Below are 24,348 nucleotides of genomic sequence, written 5' to 3' on the forward strand. Positions count from 1 at the left end.
ACAGAAAGGCCAGGCACAAACGCAGTCCTTAGGCTTAAGGAAGGATGGAGCACTTTGCAGGGCTAGGCTCTACGATCAGACCTGTGAAGGAAAGCTCAACCTGGCTGTTTATAGTGCAAGTATCTGCAGTTCTCCTCATTGTTTTAATGGACCTTAAGCTATGGAAGCCTCAGCCAGGGCAGGAGTGGAGGAGGGGCTGTATTAGGTGCAAAGTGCCTACTTGTTGCAACAGCAATGGGGTGGAGCTACTTGCCTGAGACCTGGGAAAATCTTGCTGATTGCAGAAGTCCTCCTGGGACAATTTCATGACTTTGGACAACATTTCTACAGGGAGTGGGATCAGCAGGGGCTGCGGGAGTATGTGGCATTCTGTAAAGGTGAAGTATCAAGTGGTAACATAAGTTCTCCGTTGGTTCTGAGCTTTAGCATGCAAACTATGCTTGTAAATTTGTGTATGAAAATTGCAAAAAAGTCACGGTCTTTGGATTATATAGAGTAGGTGGGGCTCAAATATGTTCCATATTTTCTTAGAAATTGTAAAGTCACCATTTAAATTGTAAGAAGCACTCTGGTTTTTTTCATGGTTTGTTACACACTACACTGGGAAGTTTACTTTGACTGTGGCCCTGAAGGGTGGGATTTTAGTAATATCACTGGCAGTAGAGTTAGGCCAATGGTGAGTGCCTTCAAAAATTCTATCCTAAATGCTTTTTTGTGTGTGTTAATAAGTAGGGTAGTTGCGTCTGTTGCCTGTTATTCTGGTTATTGGGGTTATTTGCTGTTTTTTTAAGAGGACTGTTTGAGATATGAAATGGCTTATGAACATCATCCTGCCAAGTGCTGAGCACCTCTTGCAAATAATACTGAGTGCTTCCCTCTGGTTCCACTGAAGTCAGTGAGACTGATGTGCTGATCACGTTGCAAGACTGAGCCATATACATTCATAGCCTCTAAGGCCAGAAGGGACCATTGTGATCATTGCATCCGAGCACTACATCCGAGGGTGCTAAAGGAGTTGGAGGATGTGATTGCAGAGTCATTGGCCATTATCTTTGAAAACTCGTGGCGACAGGGCGAGGTCCTGGATGACTGGAAAAAGGCTAAGGTAGTGTCCATCTTTAAAAAAGGGAAGGAGGAGGATCCGGGGAACTATAGGCCAGTCAGCCTCACCTCAGTCCCTGGAAAAATCATGGAGCAGGTCCTCAAGGGATCAATTTTGAAGCACTTCGAGGAGAGGAAAGTGATCAGGAACAGTCAGCATGGATTCAGCAAGGGCAAGTCATGCCTGACTAACCTAATTGCCTTCTATGATGAGATAACTGGCTCTGTCGATGAGGGGAAAGCAGTGGATGTGTTATTCCTTGACTTTAGCAAAGCTTTTGACACCATCTCCCACAGTATTCTTGCCAGCAAGTTAAAGAAGTATGGGCTGGATGAATGCACTATAAGGTGGACAGAAAGCTGGCTAGATCGTTGGGCTTAACGGGTAGTGATCAATGGCTCCATGTCTAGTTGGCAGCCGGTATCAAGCGGAGTGCCCCAAGGGTCGGTCCTGGGGCCAGTTTTGTTCAGTATCTTCATTAATCATCTGGAGGATGGCATGGATTGCACCCTCAGCAAGTTTGCAGATGACACTAAACTGGGAGGAGAGGTAGATACACTGGATGGTAGGGATAGAATACAGAGGGACCTAAACAAATTGGAGGATTGGGCCAAAAGAAGTCTGATGAGGTTCAACAAGGACAAGTGCAGAGTCCTGCACTTAGGAAGGAAGAATCCCATGTACTGCTACAGACTAGGGACTGAGTGGCTAGGCAGCAGTTCTGCAGAAAAGGACCTAGGGGTTCCGGTGGATGAGAAGCTGGATATGAGTCAGCAGTGTGCCCTTGTTGCCAAGAAGGCTAACGGCATTTTGGGCTGTATAAGTAGGAGCATTGCCAGCAGATTGAGGGATGCGATCATTCCCCTCTATTCGGCATTGGTGAGGCCTCATCTGGAGTACTGTGTCCATCCACACTACAAGAAGGATGTGGAAAAATTGGAAACAGTCCAGAGGAGGGCAACAAAAATGATTAGGGGGCTGAAGCACATGACTTATGAGGAGAGGCTGAGGGAACTGGGATTGTCTAGTCTGTGGAAGAGAAGAATGAGGGGGGATTTGATAGCTGCTTTAACTACCTGAAGGGGGGTTCCAAAGAGGATGGATCTAGACTGTTATCAGTGGTACCAGATGACAGAACAAGGAGTAATGGTCTCAAGTTGCAGTGGGGGAGGTTTAGGTTGGATGTTAGGAAAAACTTTTTCACTAGGAGGGTGGGGAAGCACTGGAATGGGTTACCTAGGGAGGTGGTGGAATCTCCTTTCTTAGAGGTTTTTAAGGTCAGGCTTGACAAAGCCCTGGCTGGGATGATTTAGTTGGGGATTAGGTCCTGCTTTGAGCAGGGGTTTGGACTAGATGACTTCCTGAGGTCCCTTCCAACCCTGATATTCTACGATTCTATGATCACCTAGTCTGACCTGTTGTATAACATAGACCATAGAACTGCCCCCCAAATAATTCCTAGACTGTATCTGTTAGAAAAAACATTCAATCTTGATTTAAAAATTATCAGTCTTGAAGACTCCACCATGAACCTTGGTACATCGTGCCAATGATTAATTACTCTCACCATTAAAAAAACTATACCTTATTTCCAATCAGGGGTAGCCTTGTTATCTAAGTGTTACACGGGTAAACTGTTTTGAAGTTCTGTAGTGTTCAAACTTACATGTCATCTCTTCCTGATATTTCAGTTGGTGATCCTTCACTTCCTATCCTACACTACTGTGCAATATATCTAGTCCTGTTAAAAAACTACCATGGTCAACCCCACAGGCAGCTTTATGTCATCAAGGGTCAAGTGATCCCTGTATATAATCTCTAAAAACGTCACATGGTCTCTCTGTATGAACAAAGACACTGTATATAAAAAAGCTGGAATTCTCCGGGTGAGATTCCGTGCTGTACCTCTAAGGGGTGCAACACAGAATTCACAGCTCAGCACTGAAGCACTTTTGAAAATCCCACCAGCTGCTTAAGCACCTAACTCCCATTAATTTCAATGGGAGTTAGGGACCCTGCCACTTTTGAAAATCCCACTAGGCGCCTATATCTTTAAAAATCTGACCCTCGGTGACTTGTCCAAGGTCACACAGGAACTCTGTGTGGAACAGGGACTTAAACCCAGATCTCCCAAGCACTTAACTCCAAATCGAAATGGAGGCGTCAAGCAGGATTCTTCACAAAATCCCATGCATTTTATGTCAAATATCTTGTGCCCACAATTTGTCACCTATTCCTTTCCCAAGCCGATCCATACTGCTAACAATAATTGTCAAGTGAGGTGATTATTTACTGTTTAGTTACTTTTACAACAGGCACCAATAAAGGACTTTACCTGCCCTTAAAAGTGGGCATTGAGGGAAGGGTGGAACCTCCTTGGAAACTAGGCAAATCACATTCAAGTTCCACTTTACTTTCATTAAGATCGATCTGTTGATCTGTGGTATTTCTGGTCTGCCTATTCCCCACAGTATTTGGACACTGATGGTAATATTTTCAAAAGTGCCTAGCAGATGCTTGAAGTCCCTCTGGTACGAGTGAAAATTTTACCCCGAGACTTGGAAACTAGGGCTCTTTTCTCGACCCATAGTTTTGATTTATTGGTGCAAGATGCTGTTAGTTTAAAAACAGTGTAATTAGAAGTAGTTCTCTGTGAACAATGTACTGAATCAACAGCCATTTTCGCTGTATTCTCTCATGGGTGTTCAGGTGCTGTGACTGCAAAGATTACCGAGACCTTCCAGTAATCTTAGAACATAAAGGAAAATTACTTACCTGCTGTAATTCAGCTTTTCCAAAGGTATCATTGGACTGGATTCCTATTGTTGGGTTTCAAGTTTCCAGTGTGAGACAAGAGGGCACTCTTGTTGTTCTCAACAGACTTTTGACTTTCAAGCACCAAGTGGTGTTCTGTGTACCTACCAGACACCAGGACCTTCTAACATGTATCCCTTGGGTTTCTTCATGAGCAGGAAGCCAAGAGCTCCCTCATCTCCAAACAGTATTTATGCCTGATATAAACTTTCCTAAGACAAAATGAGCAGAAAGTTACTGAAATTCAGCTTCCCAACTCTGAGGGGAATGAAGGTGTGGGTGAGCAGTCAAGTAATATTTTCAGAGAAGCTCTCTGAAGATACCTGGGGAACTCCTGGCTCTGTTGAAGACACTGGTAGTTTTGTCAGACTTAAATGGCACCAAGATTTCATCCCACATATTGACTTGGATACCTATATTGGAACCTGATCCCAAGTTCATGAAATGATCCCCCCCAGTAGCTTCAATGGGTTTTGCATCAGGGCCTTGGAAACTAAAATGTTCAAAGGAAGTATCCACAAAGCAGTACATTCTCTAACTTATTAGGGGATAAGAAAAATTCAGAGGCATTTTTGTAAGTCTCAAGAAACCCCTTTCATCAAACAGGAGGTAAAAGAGTTGGAGAAAATATTACTGGGTGGGTAGCAAACAGTCACTGGCATGCAACGTTCTCTGCAATGTAAGAGCAACTACATTGCCTGTACCGCGAGAAGGAAAACATGAAAAGAGCAAAGGACGTGCTCTATTGCCACCAATTTGAGAAGCTGGATCAAATAGTAACCAATTGGTCCAGAATACTAGTTCTTACCAACAATAAAAAATTGGTGGAAAGGACCAGGTTAATAAAGAATTTGCAGAAACATTGTCCTTGTGCAAACGTGTTGGGATAGGGGAAAATGTCAAACTAGGATGAGAAAACCTTTCTCCTACACACAGATCAAATCTCAGCACAGTTAATGTATTAGAACATTGGTCTTGAGGTTGAAACAATCCACAGTTAGATAAAAGGAGCTGAGTCTAGAAGGAAAAGGGAAGGGGTTTGTTTCCCTAAGGAATTCAGAAACAAACTTCAGAACACCCTAAGTGAAGGTGGAAAAAGACAAGCTACAATATGTCCAAAATAGCCTCTGAAATATCTCTGAAGGAGGCACTCAACTCCAGCACAGCATCAAAACTAACTGCGTGAGTGAGAAAGACAATGCTCCTCCCCTCAGAAGAGCTGAGGCTGTTGATGTGCTCAGGACTGAGGAGTCCCGCATGCCATATCGACACACCATAGCTGACAGAGAACTGAAATTCCCTTATCAACCCTGATTTCAGAGTCCTAGTTGGTTATGAAGTTGAAGGGCTAAGAAAGAAATCAGTTCTCCAAGCAATCTACTGGGAACAGGGCACTGAAAAAAGGATACAGAGCACTGTCCAAGTGGAACTGAGGTCTGCAGAACTGGACCCGGCCTCTATGGCAGCAGTTCCAGCAAGGAGCTCCTTTGACAAACTCAATAAAAAAAAAGGAACTGGAGGGGAACATTACACAGTTGGGATTTTCATGCTTTTTAAGTGTGTGGACCCAAATCATAATAGACATTGTTTCACAGATCATCTCCCCTTGATTCATGACATCATGGATCTCCCTTCCCCCTCCACATACTATCAATCACAAAAAAATTCTTGTACCAACTACAGCAATTGCTTACATGGAAAAATAACATAAGGAGATAATGTATGTATTTGTATTAGTCATCTAATGCAAGGCAAGAGCTGAAAACAGAGGGAGCCAACAGCATCTGACCAGCCAGTTCTCCACTGATCACTAGTGAGTGGCCTGTGTTCAGTGGGTGGTCTTTTGAAAACTGTTCAGGAGGGCACTGAGGCACCTACTAATGTCTTGAAGGGTCAAAAACCATTGAGAGAGATGAGAGTTCCTGCCACTCATGCTGGAACTTTGATACTTAAAAGTAAGAGTCCAGTCACCATGGTATCTTTAGATGTATTTTTATTATAGTGATCACCATTAAAAAGTCAATGTTTCCCCATAGCTACCCACCATTCTATACCCGAAATAACACATTTCCCTGCACATACAACAAGAAATCTCAGTTACTATGGGCGAATGTTGATTTTTAATGGCAGCTACAGATGAATCTCATTTTGACAGAAGCATATATAAAATCACCTGTTGTATTGAAATTAACTCATCCATGTTATTTTCTACAATTGTCAATACTACCTCACATGATCACATGCTAACCCAATAGAAGGCTCTTTGGAGCAAGGATTTGTTTGTATAGCATCAAGCAGAATCCCCATCTGGAACATCTGAGTACTACTGTTATATAAATAGTAATAAAAGGAGGAGTGGTAGAATTATAGGTACTGTAATAAGGTGCATTCATATTGTCTTTTTTTAAATCTGTAATTTTGTGTAGCCACTTCTACCGTGAGGTTTGTCTTAGCACACCTAGCTCTACCTGGGAACAAACCTTTTCTCTCAAAGTTAGATGTACCTGTGTGGGTCATGAAAAACAGGGTTTGGAGCATAAGAGTTCTGAAGGAAACCCATGTAAAGAAACTATTCTAACAATACTAATTTTTTGCCCCCTTTCCTCCTCATCACTGTGCCTAGACAAAAAGGGCCACAAATCTTTTCAAGCAACATATATGTAGTTCCAAGGTGCTGGAAACAGATGGATTGTAAATGTACTCAATTAAATTTAACTGTGAACCAAAAAGGATAGCCCAGATCCTCAGCATGGAAGTCAATGTAGCTCTGGCAATTTACACCAGCTGAGGATCTGATTGTAATTTTAATATTTAATATACAGCAAGACATATTTTGTTACAGAAAATAGCTGCAACAGCAGACGTTTGGAAAAATGCACCTTAACTGATAAGTTGTCACATGTACAGAAAATCAACTGTTGATCTTTTTCACGGATTCCATTGCCTTTTGTTCTTATTTCTCCTTGTATTTTACTTGTAGTGGATCAACAAACATACACACAGATCCACAAGAAGTCCCTCTCCCTCTCCCCCACTCACAACACCAAAAAATGAACATAGAAAATATTAAAAAACTCTGTATTCAGTAATATTCACACCAAAGTGTATGGATATATATATCCATTAAAATTATGAACATTTCTAAATATATTTTATGTATCATACATATATTTATATGTATAATTACATATCCACAGAAGTTGTCTTGCTGTGCTAAAGCCAGCAATTAAAGCAGAAACAGGTTTCACAACAGGACACCCATATATGCATATGTACTGGCTGTTTGGTTTGTTAATTTATTTACAGCTTAACTATATCATAATAAATGATTACTGCTCTATTGTACAAACATAATAGTAAAGGTTGTTTGTTTTTTAAATACAAAGACTGCAAATGAATACATGAAAAAATACACACCATGTACAGTATTTATAATTTATAAATGCAAAGGTAAGACCTCTTTAAATTATTGCACTTGCATTTTTTTTTTACAAAGAAGATAGTTTATATGTGTCATATATATAAAATCAATTTTTCAGCTCACTAGATGTCATAAAGTTGAATGTTGTTATCTTGAAGTTTTTTCTTCTTCACAGAACTGCCCCCCCCCCTCGAATTTTGAATATACATGGATCTACTCTACAAACCAGTTTGATCTACCCTGCAAACCGGTTGATTACTAACTTCTTCAGTTTTTGACAGAGCATACACCCAAATTACAATCGAGCACAGTTTTTGGTCAGCAAGCAGACAAAAGATAGTTGTGATGTGCCTTTGCTAGATTGGAATGCATAACCTAAAATTTGAATATGATTATCCTTATAGGAGAGTATAGAAAGTCACTTACTCTCCTTAGAATGAACAATTTACTGCACCATTTCACAGAATGGCAACTATATCACAGTGTTTTAGGCAAATGCATTTCTTCAAGAAGATTGCAACTGTCTGAACAGGTAAGGGACTTGGGTATTTCTTTTAGATAAATAATGCTCTATGTTGCCCTTACAATTTTAACACTAAGTGGCCTGAACACAGTAACAGCAAGAGACTGATTAGCTAGTACAAATATTTCTACTTCGAAATTTGCAATCCATACAGCTTATTTAAAACACACTTAAGTACTGTGTACTGCATGCCATATGAAAATGTAAGTGCCACACTGCATGCCTCCGAGAATCTAATTAACATATTTGAGAATGTGCTCCCATTTAAAAAAAAAGCAGTACATTATTCTAATGTAATGCTTCTACCATGCTACAATTTATAACAGTGTAGCTGCAATGTGCTGACCCATTACAGTAGAATATTGCACTATCTGACAAAAATTCTTAATGCGATTACCGCAGTAATGGTGTTCCCAGCAAAGCTTTTATAGAATATACAGTATACTAAGTGAAAGCTAAAATGGCTAATACCATCCTGTGCCATCCACTTTTCACAGGTTGGCTATGTTTTCCGTATTCATTATGTTCCAGGTATTGTTTCAAGATGCATCAGCAGGAGCTATGGCTGAATATGCATCCTTCTCAAATTCAGCTTCTTACACCTACTCAAAAGAATGCTCAAATATGGCTTGAAATAGTCCCTTTTTTCTATTGTTTTGTTTAGAAGGGAAAAGATCATTAAAACTTTAATAAAAACAATGCTCTTTTGGGAATAAAAACTATACATTTTATAAGACTTCTAGGAAAAATGTCTGTGCCAATTTTTAAAAAGTTCTTATTCATTTTGTGTGACTACATTTTTAAAGAGACAAAAACTCAGCTGACATTTGACCACAAAAATGGTTGTGTCAGATGTTTAGTTGTTCTATTTGCCAGCGCAAGTATAAATTTTTGGACAACCAAATATTCAACATGGACCTGAGTCATGACATTCAAATGCAGACTCAAACTTCTTCTTAGATTAGGGTTTTCAGTTCTGGGATACTGATTTGGGTTTACTTCTGTCAAACACCTGGATGCCTAAAATTGCCCTCACTAAATTAGTCTATAGGGACAAATAGATGCAACTTAGAAAATTTTGCCCATTAAGACTATTATTTTTGTTGTTGCCTAAAATATAGGTAGGCTTTGTCCATATGGTTTTACTCTTTTCCCCGTCTTACTCCAGAGGAGAAGAAAGGGGGTGGGGAGACTGTATTAACTCTAATGGAACTTTAACAAACTATTTTAAGTGGTTCAGGTTACTCAAAATGTCAAGTACCAATATGGTTGTCTCATCACATTAATAGAACTATTTATTGCAACTTTGCTTAATTCGTTAGGGAAATATTTAAAGCACCTATATGACACTGCCAAGCATTTTCAGTGACGACTCATGATTTAGCTAATTTAGATTTTACAGTCACTGACTGGAAATCAGACAAACTTTCTGTGAAATGAATATAGCATGTGACAAGGAATATTTTGCAACACTGACAAGACCAGCAAATAGAGGGAGAAGGGGACAGTAATAACAGACATGCTTGAGCCATGAAAGAGATTTTCAATATGAATTGTTTTGGGTATCTCACAGATATACAGACAGACTGTATTTGAGGCCACCACTGTGAAGTTTCTACATAAATCAGTAACTCTGTGTCCCAAGTTCTTTGCTTGCAGTCACGCAGGCTGCGTATGAATTGCGTTATTTAAACCAGAACTGATAAGGAATAAAGTAGAGGACACACTTACGTCGATCTCGTTTGTTTAGTTTGATAAAATTGCATCCTTATAATTTTTTTTCATTCCCTAAAAATTCACTGGTGACTATGCAGAGAATAACAGCATTTAGTATTGGCAAAGCAAATTAAGCGTTGCATGGATGCTGCTAGACATCCTTGGTCCCCTGTATGATTCAGATATGAACTTCAAATAAAAAGATTTGATCAAGATACCCCAAATCTAACCCTACATGGTATTTTATGTACTGAAAAGGCTTATGTATACATTATGTGATTATAGATCACAAACATATACTGGTTTGTGCTCAACCAGAACAGAAGGCAAAGCTCTTCAGGGACCCAGACATTTTAATAAAAACAAATAATAAGATGCATGCTTATTAGATCAATACAGTTCAGTAAACAAGCAAAATGGAAAAAGAGATACTACCTATTGCCTTTAAACTGCTGACCGTACTACTTCTTTGTATTTATACTACACTGTAGTGTTGCCACTGAACCACTTCAAGACTTGCCTATCTGCAAGCAGGTAAGAAGAGCTGATTAATATAACGTAGGCTCGGTGGTGCAGATTAAACAAATGCAGTGTTGCTAACGACCGGGGTATAGACAAAATGTACTATATACTGAAAGTTTATTTTATTTTTAAAAAGAAAGATTCAGGGTCAACTTCTGTATATTGAATTACACCCTTTGCAACCACATTAAAATCAAAAGGGTTGCATAGAGCATAAGGCCCAAAACTGCAAACAGTTATACATGCGCTTAATGTTAAGCACATGCATAATTGTTTGCAGGATCAGAGCCCTACATCAGCACAGAATTTCTTCCACAGAGTTTCAGTTTTCTGAATCAGTTATTTTTCTGCTTAGTTAGGTAGCTCTAAACTTGGAAATGTTTGCTGAACTAGAAAAAAAAAGCAAACATAAAAAAGGTAAATGGCTTCCCTTTTTTTTTTTTTGGTAGTAGAAAACATACGGTACTGGTGAGCAACATAAAAGCTAGTCAAAGAAAAATACTTTCCTTTTATTGTGATGGTACCGCAGTAATGCCTAGTATACCTGACTTTTCTGACAAGGCTGCTATTTCCAGCAGAAAGTATTGTATGTTAAACATGTCTCTCTAATATTTTCTAAAATATGACTCACCACGAAAAATATTAGCATGACCACTTGACATATAGCTAGCTAGGCAGGCAGATCTCTGCTATTACATTCAAACTTTAGCCCATCATTTTAGTCAATGTTGATAAAAAGGTCCAGCCTGAAATTATGCCTGCATCTCTCCTTACTGGAGATAAATATCCAGTACTTCCAGTGTATGAATGGATGAGCTCTCTAGCTTTTCACATAATTACAAAAAACCCAAACACAGCCAGTGCTTTCAACATTTAACTTGAGAAATAAAACAGTTGCTCTGTGATACCTAATAGAATTTTTGGAGCCTTGAACCTAGAAGTTGATTTTCCTTCTGTCTGCAGCAAGATAATTCAAGTACTGTAACTTCAGTAAAAGTTACAGCTCCAAAGGTTTTCTGCTAAATTTCAAACTGATTACCAGTAGATCACACATAAACATTCACAAGAGCAATGTGTAAAATGTTCTATTTATAGCCAAGAACTCCCAAGTGACACTGGTGTTAAATCCAGCCACAGTACAATATAATAAAAGTACCATTGAAACCCTTACTAGAAAGATACAATTTTAAAAGTACCCCCTAATATTTTTCCCTTCAGTTTTGAATTAAGGCCTCAGCAATGTAGCCCATGAGAAAAGGCCAGTCTTTTATATTCACATGTCATAAGTTTGCTTTGACAGCTGATTCTGAAGCAACTGAGTTGTCAGTCTCTCTCTGGTTATGTTGTGTCACTGATGTTAGACAGGAGACTGGTGGACAGTCACCTAGCTGAGGTAACTCTGTAGGTATTACCTCCACAGGCAGATCTGCTTCTCAGCATCTGTAGCTTTTTTTTTCCTTTCCAAAAAAGAAAAAAAACCCAAACCAAACAAAAAATGAACAAAGGAGAGATGCCTTAGAGTTAAAGCAATTTGTCACGGCTGTTTAGTCATCAATCTTCACAGGAAGTGAATCTGAGGTCTGGGGATCATGTGATTGGGACGGAATCCATAATGAAGTTTCCTCTCCTTGTGTCAATTTCTCCCATTGTTTGAGATTTTCCCTGGAGATGCAAAAAGAGCAAAGCCTGTACATAAATTTAACAGTTCTTTCCTAATAAGTTCTGCTACATTACACCAACAGAAGTAGCTTTATGGAGTACATAACACTGGTCTATAATAAAGTTTTTCTTACTACTGTATTTATTTCATCTTATTTCTTTCTGTCAACACCACATTTTTAATCTTGATGCCTATTTTAGGGAAGTATATGCTGGCTATTGCCAGGATCCTGTGCATTCTGCAATTCAACAGCTGCCAATTTGCCACAGAATTCACCCCTTGCTAAAGAATTGTGCTAAGGAACCTGCTTCCATTTCTTATAAAAATTGAATTTCTAATCCTCATCATTGCAGAGATGTCTTTGAAAGCATGACGTAATGCCGTGATGCCTGCTCAAGGCTGCAGAGAAACTGAAACAATAGCTTTTGAGAGATGTGACCTGTCCCATACCTCACTCAGGGCGTCATGGACTTTGTGGCAGCCTAATTTGTTGTTTTTCCAGGATGCCACAGAATTCAGCATTCTTGCCATGCCATTTGCCTCTATGGAAGCCATGGAAGCCCACAATTCTTCATGAAGTCCTCTCTCCATTTAGAGCAATAAGACAATACAATTCTGCTGGCCAAAGTAGCTAATGATATTTTAGATATTAGGGTTATTGTATTAGTCAGTCTTCTCCAAAGCAAAGGGCCTTCGAATAAGGGGGGGGTGTTCTTGTCTGATATTCTCCTTCCTAGAGGCAGAGAGTGCTCATTACCTTAGAGCCTGGCCTACCCTATCCTTCAAGTCTCCAAACTTTGGTTTTACAAATCATAAAAGTGTCAAATAACAAAGTTGTACAGGGAGATTTTGGAAAATCAGTAAAGTGCCTGAAACCACTATTGCTTATTGCTAAAAGCAGCCAAGTTAGCAGGCTGTAAATTGGCCATGCAGCAACCTCAGCTTAACCAAGGCAGGAGGGGAGGGGGTTTTGGGTGCCACAGAAAGGGCAGCTTGACCCCACGTCCTTCCTGATAAGAACTGTGTTGAAGTTGCGGATACATGCATTTTAGAAGAGCAGGATGTGCCACAGGAATGTCCATTAGGGCCTCAAGGCTGCAAACTCTGGGAAAATACCCACACCTGGTTAATCAATAATCAGAAGGAAACCTCTTGCTTGACCGTTGAAACTGCTTGGTTAACAAGTTTTCTTTAAGTGACATGTCATTGTATTATTAATGTATAAATAAGGGGGAAAAGTTTGAGGTAATGGGACTGGATTCCCCCTCTGAATGCGTCTTGTGTTCCCCACTGGCAGACAGGCTGCCGCTGTGCCACTCGAGAGTCACACTCAGCTTTGGTAATTATCGAGGGTTGGGGGTGTTTTACTAACCTGTTGCGGATGTATGTAAGCGCTTGAGACTAAGTAAAATTTAGCTTTAAGTGAAAGCACTCTTGTGTTGTCCTGTTTGTGCCAGCCATCTATCGGTCGGACAGCCGTGTCTCCCCTGATTTATTTCCTGACACCACCTCGCACAGAGCAAAAGTTACCAAGAACTTTGGGTTGAAAGAACCCCGGGTAACACAGCTGCTTACAGCTTAAGTATCTGAATGGAATATGGAGCCAGAGTTTCACGTGGTGTAAACTTGTATCACTCCAAGGATTTAAATGGGATTATGTCAATTTATATCGCTGTGGATCTAGAGAGTCCATGATATTTACATATGGTCAAAATCGACCATTCAGTTTTCAAATGCAGAGTAAAGGACAGCCATACTATCTGAGCTTTAACAAATTTACTCCATTCTGTCCTACCAAGTGTCTAGTTATGTAGATAGACTCTCAGACAGATGTCTGCAGCGAAGGAATAGGAATACAGTAACTCCTCACTTAAAGTCTTCCCAGTTAACGGTGTTTTACTGTTACGTTGCTGATCAATTAGGGAACATGCTTGTTTAAAGTTGTGCAATGCTCCCTTATAACGTTGTTTGGCAGCTGCCTGCTTTGTCCACTGCTTGCAGAAGGAACAGAGTTGGAGCTAGTGGTGGGGGCTTGGAACCAGGGTGGACCGGCAGCCCCCCATCAGCTCCCCACTCCCCTAAGTTCTCTATGTCTGCACAGTTCAGCTGTCCCTCCCTCACTGCCTTGTGCTGCTCCTGCCCTCTTCTTTGGACCTGCTCCTGGGAGCCTCCTGCTTGCTGTGCAAGGGCGGGGGGGGGGGGGGCGAAGAGGGCTGTTAATGTCAGGGTGTCCCTCTTGCCCCCCCCCCCCACTTTATCCATCTCCATAGAGCAGGGCGGTGACACGACAGGACTCAGGACGGAGGGAGCTTGCTGATCTACTTAACAGGGCAATGTACTTAGAATGGGGTCAGCATACTTAAAGGGGCAATGCGCATCTCTCTCTCACACACGTGTGTGTCTCTCTCTCTCTGCCATGATGTTTCCCCTCCCTCCATTCCGTGCTGCCTTGCAGAGTTTTTGATAAGCCTAAAATTTTGAAAAGTTTTGGGACAACCCAAAAAAGGTTTTTTTTGGGAACTTCTGACAATTATATGCTGTGCAACCTTATGCATCTTATTTACCCTCCCTAATCCTTAATTTCCATATCTCTAAAATGATGATAATAATGCTCAACTACTTCACACAAGTATCGTGAGGCTATGTACATATTTGTAAAATAAGTGCAAAACATAATTAAGGCCAGTCACGTGACTGAGGAGTTCCTGGCTTCCAGTCCTGAGGTTAATCCATCAATCATGTGGCCTCTAAGAAGACTTCTTTCCCACCTACTTCATAATGAAAATATTTAAGAACATATTTTTGAGCAAAAGTGGATTTCTGATTTCAAAGACATCCAGCTAATGGGAAATATTTCATGAAGAAATTCATCTGGAGTTTTCATAAATGTAAATCATTTTGAGGAAGTTGAATAAGTTTTTAATTTTTATTTTTTTAAAAACAAGACAAGACAGCATAATTGAGAAAAATTGTGATGGGAACCAGCTCTGCTACAGAATATGCAATTTGTCTTTAGGCCACAGGGAACCAGCCAGCCAACATCTAGCTTTCAGCTGTTGATATTACTGGATGACTATTTAGGAATCTACCCCACGCAGGAAGTACAAATCTAGCAATTAGCAAGGTTGCAAGACCGCACAAGCTACCTCTACAAGACAGCTGACTGATTCACAGTCAATTAAGACTGTTTACAAGTAGTTTTATAGGGAACTTTAAGTGAACTAATTTTTTTTTTTTTAAATTCTCAGGATTTAGCTTTGGTCTTTTGTTTCTAGCATTAGGAAGGGAGTCTGGAGCCTCCAACACCGAAGGGAATGAGACATAAGGTTCCATTGAGGGAAACTCAGTGTAATAACAAAAACTATGTTAAAGCAGATAGGAACATCTGGAAGAGGCAGAAGTAGGTCTTGCTGCCACAGTTACATTTAGGCAATTGGTGGGCTTATATCTGATATGTAGAAAAGGAGAGAATGCAGAGGAAAAAAGGTATGTGCATGCATGGGTGGGAAAGAGTCAGGAATAGCCTCCATCACAATGAGATCTAGAAGTGGTAGTATTTATTTTATTTAGCATTTGCATATTTGCTGAGCCAAGCAATGTGGCCAAGTGGCGCTCTCGGAGCCCATCACTGAATTTAGTTAGCGGGCACTACTCAGTAATGGATTTAACTGTTTGATCTGTGCCACAGCTGCAGCTTGCATTGTCTCGAAGATCCCAGTGGTGCTGGTTGGCTGTACAGAGGCCTTGCCCAATCCTGGATCGACTAAGAAGGACCCACTGATGACGTGGCAGGTCGAAGCTGGGTGGGTGAGCAGGAGGGTCTGTGATGAGGAACTGATTTGTGGTTGGTGTTAAGCACCAGTCTTCCCGCCACAGGGATTCTGCTGTCATGTCCTGGCGTAGCAGCCTCGACCATGGTGAGTGTCATAATGAAAGATGTGTAGCTAGTGGGCTAAAAAGGGCGTTGAACAATGGCAAGTTTGGGTTGGTACGTCCCTTCTCAAGCAGTTTGCCAGCTGCAATCTCCCTCCTGACGTAAGGGGGATCAATGTGGCTCAGAATTGGAAGCCATGGAAGATGAGTCAGTCAGACAGTTCCTGTGATAATGTGTATTGTTGAGCTGATTTGCATGTCAACAAGTTTGGTGTTCCCTGGCTGACTCCATACTGGCACACAGTATTCTGCTATTGAGTATGAGATGGCAAAGACTGAGGTCCTTAGGGTTGGAGCATCTGCTCCGCATGAAGAACCTGCCAATTTGCTGAGAAGGTTGTTCTGTGTCTTGACCTTGTTGTATCTTGCTCAGGTGGCTTTTGTAGGTCAGTGTTTGGTCAAGGGTCATGCCTAAATAAATTGGGTAAGCTTCATGCTTCAGCCTCTGGACATTTATTATGACGTTTAGTTCCCTCTTAGTGTTTGCATGGTGGAAGTGGTATGTGCTAGAGACTGTCTTGCTGGTGCCATGTCTTGAAGTAGTTAGCCAGCTTTGCAATGTTATCACTTCTTCAACTCAGAGAAAGTCGGAGCTTATAGCCCACAGCAAATGCTGTCTACAAAGATGAACTTCTGTGACTGGATTGGTGGCAAGTCACTGATGTATAGGTTGAACAAGGTTAGGCTAGAACAGACCCCTGGGGTAACCTGGCTAGAACAGACCCCTGGGCGGCAATGGATCAGCATTCTCATTGCACCACCTGTCAGTACCCAGTACAGTCCAGGGAAGCTAATGATCCTCCTAGCAAACCAAATTCCGCAAGTTCATACTTGAAGAATCCCAGTATCGCCACTTCCCGTAACCCTAAGAAATGGTAGTGTCACAATGTAAACAGTGTGTGTATGTACCCACACCACGTCACACACACACACACACACACGCGCGTGCGCGCGCACGTAGCTAAAAGCCTGTGCTTCACCTAGGTGTGGCAGTTGGGCCAAGTAAGCCACCATCTGAGTATTCTTGTCATATAACCAATGGAACTGTTGTATGCAAATGCTGTAGAGCAAGGGTGGTGATTTGTTGACTTACCTCTGAAATCACGTTAGTTCTAGGTCTGTTGGCATGGCATAGATACATACCTTGCTGTCACACGGATATAATCTGCAAAGTCAAAGTGGCTGAGAACTTAAAAATTGGATGATAACAGACTGTGTATCCCAGTGATGACTGAACCTGGTGATATTCTGAATTAAAAGAGCTTTCAGCCAAGCTTGTAGCTGTTTCCATCACTTCACGCTGACTCAGACATTGTAGGCTTCAGAGTGACAGTTCTGGAATCTTATTTTATTTATACTACGTATACACAAAAACACACACTTCTGGACCTCAAATGTATATTTTAGATGGAGGAGTGGGTGGATGGACAGAGAGAGAGAGAGGGGGGGGGGGGATTTCCTTCTATTTACTTTACACTGCCACTGTACCCAGAAGAGAAAATGCTAGTGGTTTAAAGATCTGAAGAATGAAGAGAGTACTCTGATCTGCCACATAGGAGAGAGACATGTCTGTTAAACTAGAATACAGGAACACAACCAGAAGAAAAGGAATAGGAGAGAGATGAGGCGACAGTAAAAGCACAGAAGAAAAAGGCATTTTAATTCCCAGTAGTTATGCAAGTAAAATGGAGGCATGAAGCAGACAGGGGGAAGTTGAGTTGTCCTGGGCTAGATGGAGGCAGTTAACTGGGGACACATTACGGATGGACCTGTTTGTCTACAGGTAGTTTTGACATTAAATAAATTTTAATAGCTGCATCGATGGACCTATGTTGGCTGAACCGACCTAATAATCCCTGCCTCCAGGTGTTGGATGCACTTGCTAGAGAAGAACATTTATGTTTGTCTACATGCAATATTTGGAATTTAGAGGCATATATTTCTAGACAGATATATGTAGTGGGACACACTCTCACTCAGCCAAGATATATGCTGTGCAAAATCTTGCACTGCTACTCACCTGCATGCCCGGAGTAGTGGCCCAGCAGGAGGGAAGATCTGTGTGAGTGTGGTGTAACATGGGATGGCTACAGCATTGTAGAATCCAATCTGTGAAAAACAGTGGAAAAAATATTGACAGGAGCCAAATTATGACACAGTTAACTGCAAAAGAGCCCCAAACTAATCTATTTACTTACTTATTTTACAATTTACTGACTTACAATCTATCTTACTGTTCTGTACTGCTGCCCATCTCCACAGCATCTGAGCACCATCAAAGTGAACTCAGTAGCAGTCAGCTCTCCCTTTTGGGGGTAAAACATACTGCTTGGGGTAGGTTTTCTCTTTGAACTTTGTTGGCTGGTTGATTTGTTCATTTTGGGGGTTGGAGGCATGTGGGAGGATGGGACTGTCCATGTTCGGAGTGTCATTCTTATGGTGGAAAGGCTTTTCAAAGCGGAAAATATTGCAGTGTTCCACAAAGATGGGTCAGATTCTGGATTTGACTTATGTCCTCTGGAATTTTAATTCACACTTGGATTCTCTGGATGTTCTAAGGATATGGTATACTGGGGAAATTTTCTAAAAATGTCTCTTGTTTCTAAATACTGGTTTAGGTCTACCTGTGGGGCCCCTCAGAAGATGGCTCAACTGACATTTTTAATGCTGTGTCTCATAACGCTGCTCAGAGCGGGTCTAGTCAACACAGTGTTAAAGGTGCCACTAGCCCATCTAGGGTAGGGCTCTTAACGTTGCTACCTTTGGTGTACTTGAATTGGTGTTAATGGCAGGACATTTTCTGAAAACGGCCCTAGTACAGGCAGGGCTAAGGGGCCAAATTCAGCCCTGTTGTAACTTCACTGATTTCAAGGGAGTCGTGTTTGCTTACACTATACATTTAAATTTGTCCCCCTCCTATTGTCTCTTACTTAAAAAAAAAAAAAAAATCCCCACAGCTTTAATAGAGGACCACACGCTAGCCAGTCTAGTGCAAGAATATCCACAGTGTGGGCTACCAGTCTTTTTTTCTGATATATAGTTTTAAATGTATTTTAGTGAAATAGCATACTGTACCATGATCACAGAGTTTAACGTGTAAACCCCTTTTTATCTATTGACATATTAGACCTTATCCACATATTAAAAGGCAAATCCTACCTCTGCCTCCACAGATGCAGAAGTTCCCTCTGCAATGGAAGTGGAGTGTAAATAGGTGTGTTTGGTGCTTTACAACAGATAGGAGATACAGTCCCTGTCCTCAGATTCTTACAATCTAGGCTACAGAATATATGACATGACTGACAGAGAGGCTGCAGTTGGTAAGGGGGCAGGGCTGCAGCAATAGGAGGGAGGTTTAAACATCACAAGGGAGCTCACTATTTTAAACTGTATGTTTTATATGCACTCCATGGGTTTTTTTTAAGATGTTTGTAATTAATTTTTATTTTATTTTAAGAACTGACAGACTGCTACAGACCTGTCACAAATTCTAAAGGAGATATCTGCTTAACCTATCAGTATTAATACCATGGCAAAAAAGTGAGAGGTTTTGCCAAAATTAAACACATCTGGGATTTACATCATAGAATCCTATCACTGAAACCACAGTACTTAAAAATAAAATAAAATATTATGGTTTGGGCCGTATTAATTAGACCATTTTCATTTAAAAAATACACAACAAACTGGACAAACTCTGAGAGGGTCAAAAAGAGGTAGAGTGGAAAAATGAATAAAACCAGTTAATCCATGACAATTCCTTGAGATAGTTTCCACTTCTGACCAGGAGTTTTAAATTTTAGATTTTTTTATTTTAAAAAGGGCATGGATTCCCCAAACTAATATTCCAGTTCTCATCCTCTCAACCATACGTCTGCATTGTAAGGGCAGATTGTGGCTAGATTAAAGAATTTCATATAGTTCCTCTTTAATTCTGTTTTACAAGTACATGAATATGTAAAAGATTGCAGAAAAACTTTCAAAAGCACCAAGGTGACTTGGGCGCTTAAGTCTCATTGACCTTCAGTGACACACAGGCTCCTCAGTGCCTAAGTCCCTTTTTAAAATGAAATTTAGGCATTTTTGAAAAAGTTACCCAATGTTTTTCCATTTATTAATAACCAACATGTTAAAACCATCACTCGCTTTCATAAACAAGGCTTTTAACTTTCAGAGAATAAAATTTAAAACAACTCTATTTCAGTTTTGCTGCATAAGAAAAATTTTATTTTATTTTCCTACCTGAAAATCCAATTTCTGAGAAAAGCTGCCTTTAATCTGAAGTGTGCGTGCAGCTCTTTCTTCCCTCCCTTCATTACTACGGCTGCATTAGTCTGCTTATCAACAGGGCTTGCTGCTCAATGCATAATTGTGGCAATCATGCATCTGTTCAATGGACCTCAAAAATCTTACTATTCCAGGTGGGAGTGGAATTCTTCTGAGTGAGAGCTTTGAATCTGCCCTCTCCAACCAGTTGATTAAAAAGAGCTAAGGTCTAGAGGAAGTAGAGCTGCAACACACTATATTTCAGGACAGCATGAAATAGCATGCTCTTGTTCCAACAATGTCTCTGAGGAGGATGTTTTCAGTTGCCATTTTTAAAATCAGCTAAGGGTTTGTATGTAAAGTGTGGAATTTGGCATGACAACTCACAGGTCAAAAAATTATCACATGCCTTGCTAGAGGCCAATATCATATCCCCGTATCAGGTTTTACTTGTGTGTATCTTACAGGAACTATAAAACATTTAATTTTAGACAGCCCATACTTGGCCTTGAGGGACCTCATCCTTCTTGTCTCTGTCCATCATAGGTATAGGTTGAATACCTATCTTCCTCATTTCATCACCCTGAAAAGAGAAAGAAAAAAGGGTCATGCACTCCCCAAACAACTAAGGACATTCAGAAGGAAAATCAAGATTTTTTAAATCAAAAAGTGTTTCAAAAGGTGTTTCTGGTTTATATTATTTTTAATCTGAGTATTTAGAATTCAACATACCATACGGGAACAACTGAAGATACAATCTCAGAAAACTGTACAAGGACTCCTTTCATAGCATGATACACTCAAATGGTAATGCAAGAATAACTCCTAGAAACTAAACACAACTGTGATATATTTTTGTGTATTTAATTTTTAGATGGGCCTATCCAAGGTTGAAGCACTTTTACAGAGTAAAAATAACAGATCAATATAAAGATTTACCTGTCCTCCCCACAATCAACCCCATTTCTCTCAAAATGTGTCACCAATGCCTCATAAAATAATGACCTGCTTTGACAAGTTATCCCACATTCCTCAACTCACTCATTCAGGAAAAGCCCAAGAGATAAATCTTGCAGCATGCCCTGAAGGTCAGCTGATCCAGGCAATTTTGGACCAAAGGTAAGGAGTACGTTTCTCAGTATATGGCACCTCGCAGAAAGTATCTTGCCAATCAGACACCTCTTTTAAAAACAGATGGTGCTAGCCATGTGCTTGTGCTCATCACAAGTGCTGCAGTATTACATGGTGAAAGAGGCAGACTTTCAGGTATATGGGAGCCACACCTTTTATAGGGCAAAACCATAACCTTAAATTCTACCTGGGAACTAAAAAGAACCCAGTGCACCCTGCTGATCATCAGAATAATGTTGTAAAGTTGCCCAATGGTCTTAAAACATAACAGCATGTTTAGAACACTGCAAAAGTGTGATCTAAGAAACATATAGATGCAATAAGATTAGTTTTGGCCACAGCTATTACTTGAACATCCAGGAATAGTAGAGAACCTAAAGTGACCTTCATACTGAAAAACTGAGTAATAAATGTTCTAGAAACTACCTCATTAAGTTGCTGATATAATCTGTGCTTGTTTCAGACCTCTACTGTATTCATAAAAGGCAAATAATTTGAAAAGCAGGTACTGTTCTGCACACTGTAAGAGAAACACACCTTACAGTACATACTGCTCTCTAATGGCAGATGTAAGCGCAAATCTGGTTACGAGTGAGGTTTCCATATGTACACTTCTGGCAAATATGGTCAGTGTTTAACTCAGATATACATATGTACGGATCTTTGTTTACACGTTTTTGTCTGTTTGTATATCTTGTTCGGGCAGTCCAGTCCAGTCCTCCTAGCCATTTCTACAAACCAGAACAGTAATTGAAATTAGCATGAGGTGAGATGAACAAGTTGAACCAGCAGAGTCCAAATAACTTAGATAGTATATGCAGGTATGAAGGAGGTGGAGAGAATTATTGATCTGCAGGGTTCCTAGAAATCTGTTTGCCATGGAAAAATGCAGAATTTGTGTTTTTACAGAGAATCTTTAGTTTTTACATTTTGTGGGGGAAAAAAACAAAAAACAAATAACTAAATTTTATGAAAGTATCAGTGTCACTTATTCAATGAGTACAACCTCCCGCTCTTGTGGCTGATTTTTTAATTTGCTGACCACCCCAGCCGCTATCAGCCCTAGGCAGCTGGTGGTTTGATTAATACAGAAAGCCAGATAATGGAGGCTTGGATAAACAGGGTTCTATTGTACATTGCTAAACATACTCCAATAAACTGCTTCTGGAGTATAGAGGCTACCCAACGGCATATCAGGATTCATGTTTTAATGCATCTCAAATTTCACTTTAGTCTCCAGGACTAATTCAGAAAGTGAGTAATGTTAATATAAAAGCAATTTTTATTTTATTTTTTGTGCTTTTCAAAAAAATAATCTGAAAATATAGAATACAGACATAGAAGTATTTGGTATATGTAAGAAATACAAATTGCAATTCTATTATTTTTATATTATAATGATTGATGGCACTGGTAGGCGTCAAACTTGCTTAAAAATTGTAAATATATCAATAAAACATTATGTTCAACTGATACCTATATATAGATGTATGTTCCTATTTAACACTTACACAAAGTGAATAACATTTTAAACATACTGGTATTATTAACAACTTGTATTCAATATATTGAAAGTAGCTATTAATCTCATATGCAGATTGTAAGCAAATGGCTTTTCCACTCAGCTCTGAGAACTGTATAGACAACAGCTAGATCTTGTCCAAACTTACCCTATTACCCGAGTTTACCATTATTGCTAACTTAAGTAACAACAAAACATATGGTGGAATGCAGTCTACATTTTCTACTGAGTTTGGCTGTTCTTATGGTTTCCCCTGCAGGATACATCTGTACCTGCCCCTAGTTTCCTCTGCTTCAGAGGAACCTTCAGACCCTTTTATGTTCCTGAGGTAGCACTTGCCTGTACTGCCTGCTAGGACAGGGTGAGGCACCAGAATAAATGCATCTCCTACCACCTGCCACCCCCTCAGGTGATCCTTTTCTGAAAAGTGATCCAGTAAAATATTATTGCAAGGCTCTGTGTTTATTGTCAATAGTTTCCAAAGAAAATTTCCTTCATTTACAAGTAAAGAGATGTTTCTCTCAGACACATCCTGGGATTAGGGAGTCGAGTTAAAGTTTTTCCTTCTGGCACATCCTCACCAGTCAAACACTCTGCAGGGCAAATTTTGTCCTTAATCCCACCTTTATTACTTATTAGAAAAAAAAAACCCAACTTGACTCTCCCATTCCATGTTGGGTTTACAGTTCTGGCAGTTACAACTGAGGTCTTTATACTTGTAAGCAAAGCAAATTTGCTACAGAATCACTGAGATACAATAAAACAATAACCAAATCATTCACATTTTGAATTCCAGAAGAAACATGCAGTAGACAAGAAACAAACAAAATCCATGAAAAATCCATGCAACATCAACTCTGTGGGCCTGATTCTCGCCTCACACCATTGTATATCACGAGTAACTCCACTGAAGTTAACAGACACACACCTAGTATATAAGAGAAAGGAATCAGGCCCTACAACTTACATGTGCAACATCAGTTCAAAATATACAACAGATCTTCTGAAACTGAAACTGGAGAATTGTAGGATAGTTCTTGTTTTAGTTTTTTAGCCCATATTCTCATCTTTGTTCATCTAAACCATTGTCTATTAAATGGGAAATTATCAATCTGTTTAGGCTCTAAAAATATTTTCTTCAAAAGGTTTCAGAGTAGCAGCCATGTTAGTCTGTATTCGCAAAAAGAAAAGGAGTACTAGTGGCACCTTAGAGACTAACCAATTTATTTGAGCATAAGCTTTCGTGAGCTACAGCTTATTCTTTGAATAATACCTTACATTCACTTTATCAGTCATCCTCCCCCCTCTTGTTTTTTTGAACTATTGTAACAGTATTTGGGTTCTCATTTATCTAAGCATAGGACATAATTGTACAAGTACAACTATGTTCCATGTATAGATTCTCATTACATTGTCTTTGTAAAGGGAGCTTTGTGGCTTATTACAAGGCTACCATCACAAACAGCTAGGTCTACTTTAGAGAATTCCCACTAGTGACCTGAAAATCGTACAGATTTTCTTCTCTTTCGTCTTGTTATCCATTAAATCACTTTCTATTTTGATGAGATAGATGCCTTCTAAATATAAATCTTTTATTTTGGGAAAACAATATACTTCTTGCTTGCAAGTTGATGACAAATCCCCATACTAATTTAGATGCTCAAATGCTTTCCAGGGAGCTTACAATACCTCTGTATGCATACATGAATATATTTCAAGACATACGTGGTAAGTAATC

General features: G+C 39.9%; 1 protein-coding gene across 2 annotated transcripts in view; it reads right to left on the minus strand.

Annotated features, from left to right (window-relative positions):
• Positions 1-5,972: 5,972 nt before the first annotated feature.
• PDE10A (phosphodiesterase 10A) overlaps positions 5,973-24,348 on the minus strand; it is a 565,357-nt gene continuing 546,981 nt past the window's right edge. For both annotated transcript variants that reach the window (XM_074948747.1, XM_074948749.1), the window contains 3 exons: positions 20,460-20,540; positions 17,712-17,800; positions 5,973-11,760 (listed from right to left, as the gene is read on the minus strand). In XM_074948747.1, the coding sequence (XP_074804848.1) occupies positions 11,643-11,760; positions 17,712-17,800; positions 20,460-20,540 (288 nt within the window). In that variant the 3' untranslated portion in view covers positions 5,973-11,642. The remainder of the gene's footprint in view (positions 11,761-17,711; positions 17,801-20,459; positions 20,541-24,348) is intronic.

The sequence above is a fragment of the Natator depressus genome, chromosome 3, assembly GCF_965152275.1.
Source record: "Natator depressus isolate rNatDep1 chromosome 3, rNatDep2.hap1, whole genome shotgun sequence".
Classification (NCBI taxonomy): domain Eukaryota; kingdom Metazoa; phylum Chordata; order Testudines; family Cheloniidae; genus Natator; species Natator depressus.